A 9769-nucleotide genomic window follows, 5' to 3' on the forward strand; every position below is an offset into this window, starting at 1 on the left:
GTTGTTAGTATAACAGACACCTACACCTTTTGGTTTTGCCAGAGTGATCGCTCTTGCGGTCTGCGCAGTGGAAATGAAAGCCATCTAGTAGATTGGTCAAATGAATAGATGAATGAGTCATGAACAAATATGGAGGTTAGATTTGGAAAGTGAAAATTTCATCAATAATAATTATTATGTTTTATTTATTAAAGGTGGCGACTGCCTTAGATCTACGATTTAAGGACCTCAAGTGCTTGCCCAGAGCGGAGAGGGAGCCGGTGTGGGTAAAGCTACGTGAGTTGGTGAAGGGACAAGAACCTACTCTGAAGCCACTCAGGGAGGAGAACCCTGAGCCACCCAAGAAGAAAAGAGCCCTTCTACTGATGGGATCAGACTCAGATTCAGATGAGGAGACACCAGTAGACAACACTGTGGAGAGGTACAGGGCAGAGCCCAGTGCCAATTTAGATCAGTGTCCACTGAAGTGGTGGTCGGAACACACTGCTGTGTATGGTAAGATGGCCCACATTGCACATAAATATTTGGGGACTCCTGCCACAACTGTCCCATGTGAGAGACTTTTTTCTTTAGCAGGCCATATTGTGCAGAAGAGAAGATCTAGTTTGTCACCAGAAAATGCGAACAAGCTGGTCTGCTTGAGTGACTGGTGGAAGAAGGAGAAATAGAGCTTGGACTGATTTACCAAATGCTACTGACTGTAAATAGTTAATCATGACCTATTCTGTAGACCTACAGTGCAGAATTTGTTGAACTGAATAAACAGCTATTAAACACAAATACTTATTGATCATTATTTATTTTCATCATCAGTATTCGTAGTAAAACTGCTTTATCAGTCTGTGATGCATTTTTGAAACAAGAAATACGCCTCCATTCTCAAAGACTTGCCTTTATTCATTATCTAGGTAGCACACAAATATGTCTTTGGCAGAATTTGAATGAGCCATTTTAATCTAGATTAATTCAAGATTACAGTGAGATTAATCTAGATTAAAAAATTAATCTATGCCCACCACTAATATATATATATATATATATATATATATATATATATATATATATATATGGCACAGATGGTGCCATCCAGGTCATGTTTCAGTGAAATGTCGTCTCTGCAGCCCAGATGTTGATCTCTTGGCAGTAAGTTGTCGCCCATATTATTTGCCAAGAGAGTTCACCAGTGTTGTCTTGGCAACCGTTTATATTCCACCTTCAGCCATTGCTGAAAATGCATGTGATGCCATCAGTTCCGTTGTCGCTAAGCTACAAACCCAGCACCCCAATGCATTTGTGGCTATATCTGGTGATTTTAATCATGCCTCGCTCTCTGCTTCATTTCCAACATTTCAACAGTTTGTCAGCTGTTCCACCAGAGAAAACAAGACATTGGATTTGTGTTATGCAAATGTAAAGAATGCATACATGTCCAAAACAAGACCTCCTCTGGGACAATCAGATCACAATCTTGTTTTTCTCTTCTCGGAATACAAACCACTTGTTCAGAGGCAACCTGTGACAAGAAAAACTGTTAGAAAATGGTCACAGGACGCTGAAGAAGCCCTGCAGAGTTGTTTTGAGACCACAGATTGGATGACTCTCTGTCAAGGATATGAAGAGGACATCAATGCCATGACTGGATGTGTCACTGACTATATAAACTTCAGTGTGGATAATATAATACCCACCAGAACAGTGAGATGCTTCGCTAATAACAAACCCTGGATCACCAGTGAACTGAAGAATCTGCTAAATGAGAAAAAAAGAGCCTTCAAGGAGGGAGACAGGGAATTATTGAGGAGTATACAGAAGCAACTGAAGATCAAGATCAGAGACAGCAAGGAGGCATACAGGAAGAAGCTGGAGAACAAACTACAGAGGAACAATATCAGAGATGTCTGGTCAGGGATGAAGAAGATCACAGGCTTCAAGCAGAGGAAGGATTGCACAGATGGCAGCCTGGACACAGCCAATGAACTGAACAAGTTCTTCAATAGGTTCAGTTCAGGAACAAACCCAGCATCCTCCTCACCTGTCCCCAGCCAATCAGACATCCCATCCTCCTCTGATCCAACATTTTCCTGTCACATGCCAGCTCTTTTGTCTTCTAACACAGTCATGGACTCATCTGGTTCTATTAATCTGTCTTCAACCAAGTCAGGAGATGCTGCTGCCCCAGTTACCTCCCCCTCCCACCTATCTGTCTCTAGAAGTCAGGTGAAGAGGCAGCTGGAGAGACTGAACAGGAACAAGGCTGCAGGTCCAGATGGTGTCAGCCCCAGAGTACTGAAGGCTTGTGCAGAGCAGCTCTGTGGGATTCTGCAGCACCTCTTCAACCTCAGCCTGGCCCAGGAGAAGGTTCCAGTCCTGTGGAAGACATCCTGCCTTGTTCCAGTTCCAAAGAAAACTCGCCCATCAGTCAATGACGACTACAGACCAGTTGCCCTGACATCCCACATCATGAAGGTCCTGGAGAGACTCCTGTTGGTCCACCTGAATAAGCAAACTAGAACATATCAGGACCTGCTGCAGTTTGCTTATCGCCATGGAGTTGGAGTTGAAGATGCCATCATCCAGCTGCTTCAACCAATCCACTGTCATCTGGACAAAGCAGGCAGCACTGTGAGGGTCATGTTCTTTGATTTCTCCAGTGCATTTAACACAATCCAGCCTGATGTAGTTTGCCAGAAACTCCAGAAGACACAGGTGGGGGCCTCAACTATCGCCTGGATTAAAGACTACCTGACAAACAGACCACAGTTTGTGAGGCTGAAGAACTGCACATCAAACCAGGCGATCAGTAACATTGGAGCACCACAGGGGACTGTACTCTCACCATTCCTTTTCACCGTGTACACCTCAGACTTCCAGTACAAATCAGAGACCTGTCATCTACAGAAATACTCAGATGACTCTGCAGTTGTCGGGTGTATCAGAGATGGACAGGAAGCTGAGTACAGAGAGCTGGTGGAGCGCTTTGTGGCATGGTGTGGAAACAATCATCTGACCTTGAACATGAACAAAACAAAGGAGATGATTTTAGACTTCAGAAGAAACAGGGTGGAGTCAAACACTGTTTCCATCATGGGAGAAGAAGTGGAGGTGGTTGAGGAATACAAATACCTTGGAGTTCACCTGGACAACAGACTGGACTGGAGAAAGAACAGCGAAGCTGTTTACAAGAAGGGACACAGCAGACTGCACTTCTTGAGAACGCTTAGGTCCTTCAATGTCTGTAGCAAGATGCTGCAGATCTTCTACAAGTCTGTTGTTGAGAGTGTAATCTCTTCAGCCATCGTCTGTTGGGGTAGCAGCATCAGAAGAAGGGACCTGAAAAGGCTCAACAGCCTAATAAAAAGGGTGGTTCTGTTCTGGGGACGACTGTGGAACCACTGGAGGAGATAATGCAAAGAAGGATTCTCCAGAGAATCAAGAAAATGATGGACAACCCTGAGCATTCTCTTCACAAGACTGTCCGACAACGGAAGAGTGTCTTCAGTCAGAGGCTTCTTCAGTTTGGCTGCAACACTGACCGCTACTGGAGATCCTTCCTGCCAACAGCCATTGTAATATACAATAACTCTTTGATGACTTGATTATTATTATTATTCTGAGCTACTACAGCAATCAATTTCCCTCTGGGATTAATAAAGTATTTTTGAATTGAATTTGAATTGAATATATATATATATATATATATATATATATATATATATATATATATATATATATATATATATATATATATATATATATTAGGGCTGTCAAAAATAATGCGTTAACGACGTTAATTCGTTTATGGTCGTTAATTACGTCAATTTTTTTAACGCATTCGACGCATGCGCAGTGTGACGAATCATTTGTTAGGAAAGTGTTCGGGGAGTTAAGGCGAGATGGAGCAAGGTGGGCCTATGGATGGACTCAGATATAAAAAGAATAATGATGGTACAGTTAACAAGTGCAAGGTTTTTTGCCTGATTTGTAATAAGGAGTTTCAATTTCACCGTAGCTGTTCAAGCTTGAGGTACCATGTCAACGCCAAACATGCGTTTGCTGGTGGACCGTCAGGTGCTGCAAGTGGTTTGTGCCAGACTACGCTGGATTTTCCCAGGCCATTAACAAAATCAACCTCAGATAAGTTGATCAACACAATAGCAAAATGGATTGCAAAGGATTGTAGACCCATTAGCAAGCATTGTGGAAGACCCGGGCTTCATGGACGTTTTGCAAGTCTCGTCTCAAGACTCATCCTATAAGCCACCAACAAGATCCACAGTTATGACGAAAATCCACGAGCTCTATGAAAACAAAAAAGGAAAGAGGTCTTGGCTCAAGTACATCATATCGCCTTGACAGGAGACCATTGGACATCCATGAGAAACAACAATTACACACAGGGAAATGATTTCAATATGAGTCAGAAATTTCGATAACGATAATTTTTCGGTTTATTTCCCAGCCCTACCTAGCCTAGTGAACTAGACCAAATTCTTGCTTTGCAAAGTTTGGTCTAGGCACGCTCCATTGGAACCTCCGCAGCTCCTACCAGGACTCTGTCTAGCCAATCACAGCTCTCTAGAGGGGTTTCAAACACATAAAGAGCTGTGATTGGTCCATAATGGTGGGCCAGTCATAGTGCTCTATCTGCTTAGTGAACAAATCACAGAGCTTTATCTGCTTTGTGGGCCAATCAGGGCACTCTTTATGCCTGGTGGGTGGGATGATGCAACAGAGTGAAACAAGAGTATGCCACATTCATTGTCCAGTGGAATGCGGAGATCATTTGAAAGACAACGGCAGAACCCGCCCCACAACCGAGAGCCGTCAACGGAGCGTGGCCAGACTTAATAATACATTTATTTAGTCTGGCTTGCCAGGCTAAGCCCTACCATCAACATATAAAAAATGGACATTACCCCCCATTGCTCTCCCTGTTAAGCCTGATTCTTGCTTCTCCGTCTGCGTCAGTGCGGAGACACGCAACGCCATTATCCGTCCTTGCGTAGGGCTCCGGCAGGCATGCAAGTACGTACGGAGTCGAGCCCACTTTTGTAAACATCCGTCGAACGAGACGGATTACGCAAGCTTGTGATTGGTCAGGACGCCGCTGTTGTTTACAGCGCCGCCATTGCCAAGAGAGCTGAGGATAACTAGCGGCAGACACGGAGAAGCTTGAAGAATACCTCGCGAAAAAACTCTAAAAATATGAACGTTTAATTCTCCCGTGACTGGAGGAGTGAAAAGATGCGCAGCAAGCGTTTTATTTGTGGACCGAAATCACAGGAAACGTGGGTTTAGAGGTGGGGAGCGCATGAAGAAGTGGGAGAATGAGAGACAAATATGTCCGTGTTAAAATTCTCTTATATACACAAAAAACATAATATAAACACACTATCTTGGACCGATACATGACAGGATACCACAGAACAGCGCTACGCCCTCTGTTGTCCTGCCGGACAATTGCTTTGCAACACTCTCCAGGAGACGGAGAAGTATGAGAGCAAAACGCTTCCGTCAATCCGTGCGTGTCTGTCCCTTGCGGAGCTGACGGAGAAGCATAAACCAGGCTTTAGTTGCTGCTGCTGCTGACTGAAGCATCGCAAAACCGAGGCTCATCTATGGCCACTGGGTTGGCTGGCATACCTGCTGAACACCTAAGGTATGCTAGCAGTAGTTAGCACCACTCCTTGCTATATGCATTTCATAATTTCTTGTTCATGGATGTTTTCCTGATTCAGTGCTAGCTGTTCTGTTGGTCCCAGTGATGAAAGACAAGGTTGGGAGAGGTGGTAGCATGGACACCTATAGGCCCATTGCTCTGTCTAGCACTCTCTCAAAAGTCTTGGAAAGAACTCTGCTGGACAGAATTAATGACGCCTTAAAAATCACAGTCAATCAGTTTGGGTTTGAGTCTGAGCGTGGTACAAACATGTGTATATATGCCCTAAAGGAGATCGCGACCAAATATAGAAACCAGAACTCCTCAGTCTCTATATGCTTCATTCCAGCATTTCATTCATTGTCTCAGTTATCTTGTTTCAACCATCATTCATCATCATTTGTTCATTATTGTTCCTAACCCTCAGCCCACGTCCGCCCTGCGCTCCCACTGCTCACCTTTCCTGAAGTCCTGGACAATAACCCGTTCGACTCTTCAAGCCACCACCTTGCCTACAAGCTCACCACCTCCTCAGATCTGACTCCCCCCCCCCCCCTCCCCCCTCCAGCCCTCGGGTACCAACAATACAGTAAGCCACAACTATCCGTTCACATCAGCTACCAGTCTGCAGCCAGTTAATTCTCTCATTTCCAGAATCTCTCGAGCCCGAGACCATCGCCACACGTTGTGTTCTCCCTCAGTTTTCCTTAAATAAACCCTGTTTGCTTTGATTTCCTGCGTCCGAGACTGATTCTCCGTGTCCTGGGTCAAAAAACTCAACCCCAACATGTCAGCTATTCATAAAGCTGCTGCAAAGAGGTGTTCCAAGATACATTGTACACATCCTGGTTTATTTGTATGGAAAGCAAATGTTACACATAAAATGGGGTAACAGCATCTCAGAGCCATTTAAGGTCAGTAATTGAGTCAGACAAGGAGGCGTTCTATCCCCTCTTCTTTTTAACCTGTACATGTATGATTTATCAGTGAGGTTAAAGGTCAGCAGGACTGGTTGTGCAGCGGGTGGTGTCATAAATCATCTGGGGCCTCATTTATCAAGCTTGCTTACGCACAAAATGGGGTCGGAAAACTGCGTAAGAAACTTTCCAATCAAACTTTGGGATTTATGAAAGAAAACTTAGTGGAAAAATGTGCGCAACTTTAAGTTGACTAAGGACCTGGCTTACACACATTTTGGTCATGGAGAGCACCTGCAGTGCTGCTGCTGAGAAGGATACAATTATGAAATACTGCAGCATTATCACTTGTATTACTTCGATGTCACACAGAACAAGACCCCCCACACGCACACACACGTGCGCGCGCACACTCACGCACACACATGCGCGCACACACACTCACACACACAGCTTGAAGCGCATAATACGGAATGCAGAATATCAGCAGGGGGACAGATTGAGACAGAACGTCATGCGTCTGTGACAGTGTGTGTGTGTCCTGTCACTGTGACCCGATTGATCATGTGCCCTGGCTACTTGGACAAGGGAGATTCCTGTTTGGCTTTCTGGTTAGCACACATGACTTTCACTTGGGATTCTAGGGATCGACTCCCGTTTGGTTCAATTTTTTTTATATCCGCCACAGATCTCTCAGAAGAACTCAGCATTAAGCGCCTCGTGATTTTTATCTTGAGAGGCGCTATAGAAATGATATTTTCTTCTTCTAGACGGCTTCAGCAACGCTGTGCCACTCCGTGGATTTTCTCTTATTTGTTTTGCAGAAGCACTTCCTTTCATTTCTCCACCTCACCCACAGGTACCTGAACTTCTGCTTGTGAAATAGAACTTCCTTGATCTGCCTTGATCTACGGTTGCCATGTCATTGGCGGAGAGCTGCAACAAGCCGGCTTATGTATATGCATGAGATCCACAAGGCACTTTGCAATGACTTTTTATGGCAGTAAATGGGCATGGTGAGGGCGGGATGTGACTAAAAAGCAGCTGACAAACTTTCTAGAAAGTTTCTGATTTATGAAGCGGAGATTGCGTGCAGCTGTGTGTCCTCCATGTTTGATAGATCACAAACCTGCTTGGCGTAAGTACTTTTTTTTTTTGCTGAGTTTAAGTACGGTTTTAGTAAGGATTCTACGCAATGTTTGATAAATGAGACCCCTGATGTATGCAGATTTTAGTGCTTCTAAGTCTGAGCACCGCTGGTCTACAGCAGCTACTAGATATCTGCTCTGACTATGAAGTAGAACACAACATTGTGTAATGCAGCTAAAAGTGTGGTTATGATTCGCCGGGCCGAGGAGGACGAGCAAATGAAGTGTCCAGAGTTTTATCTGTCAGACTCTGTGATTAGTGTCACCAAGAATATTAAACATCTTGGTCATATCATCACTGAGGACATGAGAGATGATGTCATGTACAGGCAGTGCTGTATGTTATACGCTCAGAGAAATACACTCGCTCCTAAGTTAGGGTCTTGTTCTGATAAAGATAAACTTGTTTAAGGCTTATTTACATATCTGAAAGGTGGCAGCCCTACCTGTGTCCATGCTGTCCAGGTCCAGGTGGTGAAGAACACACGATGAATCAGTCCCAGCTGATGGATGATCCTGAAGTGGTAGCAGGGTTTCTTTAGCCGTGTTTAGCTAACAGCTGCAATAGAAACAAAGCAGGAGAGCTGATTTAAGATGCTGCTTCAGAACAACGCAGGAGATTAAAGATCCAACGCTTGGGTTCTGATCAGCTGAGGACAGATCCAGTCTGGAAAAGAGGACCTTTGGTCACCAGAGTCCACGGAGTAGAGCTAACCGCTTTTTCCTCCAAAGTCACACTCAGATTCAGGGCTTTTCCGTCGGAGAGTGTGAGCAGGATGGATCAGAGAGCGAGCAGCGATCCTGCATCATGACCAACTCAGATGAGCGAGTCTGATAGAGGGAACCTCTTCAATCTAATGAAAGCAGCAAAACGAGCGCGTTTCTCAGAGAGGCCAAAGGAACAGCAGCAGATCCAGAGGGCAGGAAGTCTAGAGAAAAGCTTTTCTCACCCACAACCTGATTCTGGAGCTCCGATTGTCACGAAGACCGCAGAATATCTTCTCTGGTTCTGGAAAGAACTCCACCAAGTTGTTGAGGAGGAGAAGAAAGGTTCCACAGCCTGGTGAGAAGATTTCTGCAGCAGCAGCAGTTAGTCGCTTTAGCTGATCAACTCTCCCAGAGACTGAAGTGAAGACATTTTTACTGCAGAGCCTCAAATATTCTCCTCACTCACCAGAACAACAAGCTAGCTCTGCTAGCAGCTTCCGGTTTCTGCTTATTCCGGTGGTCGGTGACCAGCGTAAAGGTGCACTACCGCCACCTGCTGGAGAAGAATAAAACACACCTGTGTGTTCAGAATGGGACTAATACACACATATATGTTGTATTTTTTATTATTTTAGGTGGTCTCTTCAAAAGCCACGAAAAACAAGTAAAATACTTTTTTCTTTATGATGTTTTTTAATCTAAATCTGACCAGTTTTATTCTTTATGAACTTCAAACAAACTAAAAAAATCTTACTTTCTATAAAGAATGTGATAATTTTTTTTGATGTTGTTACTTTTATTTTTGCAGCTTTGAGAAGCAAATAAAAAGTGTTGGGAAGGTGCTGATTTAGTCATAATAGCTTCAAGTAATGCTTAATGAAACCACCAGAGGGCGACACTCTTGTTTTCTCCACTCTGAGCTCTGATGGGCAAAAGTACAAAATAAGTTTCTATTTAGAATAAATATTCCTCATATGTAATATAATATAATAAATACTCAGTATAAAGATATAATACATGTGTAACTGTTGTGTTTTTCACTCAAGTCCAGAATCATGTCTTCAGTTTCTGAGGTGTTTATGGACAGGTTGTCTCCAGAACACCATGTGTTAGTGATAGGACAATGGAGACAGGCTTCATCATTGGACACAAAGACAGAGACTACCATCAGCCAGGAGCTTGTTGTGTTCATCTTACAGAGCAGAGCACTCTGTGCATCACCCACTTACAAAATGGTGCTGCACAGCTGATGGACACTGAGAATCAAAAACAGGAAGGCTGGAACGCAGGTGGGCGAAGGTTTATTAAAACAAAATAGAACAGATTAACAGACCATA

The 9769-nt window shown here is 43.9% G+C and overlaps 1 protein-coding gene across 5 annotated transcripts in view; it reads right to left on the reverse strand.

The window, feature by feature from the left end:
* LOC129160832 (zinc finger protein OZF-like) overlaps positions 1 to 8935 on the reverse strand; it is a 35927-nt gene extending 26992 nt beyond the window's left edge. Inside the window, exons 1-3 of one of the 5 annotated variants that reach the window (XM_054737895.2) lie at positions 8675 to 8935; positions 8406 to 8578; positions 8171 to 8283 (exon numbers count right to left, since the gene is read on the reverse strand). In XM_054737895.2, coding sequence (XP_054593870.2) covers positions 8171 to 8180 — 10 coding nt within the window. In that variant the 5' untranslated portion in view covers positions 8181 to 8283; positions 8406 to 8578; positions 8675 to 8935. Of the gene's footprint in view, positions 1 to 8170; positions 8579 to 8674 lie in introns of all 5 variants that reach the window. The other 4 variants (XM_054737896.2, XM_070551450.1, XM_054737894.2 and 1 more) reach the window with 4 other exon arrangements.
* Between the last annotated feature and the right edge of the window lie 834 nt (positions 8936 to 9769).

This window comes from Nothobranchius furzeri, chromosome 5, assembly GCF_043380555.1.
Source record: "Nothobranchius furzeri strain GRZ-AD chromosome 5, NfurGRZ-RIMD1, whole genome shotgun sequence".
NCBI classification, from domain to species: Eukaryota; Metazoa; Chordata; class Actinopteri; order Cyprinodontiformes; family Nothobranchiidae; genus Nothobranchius; species Nothobranchius furzeri.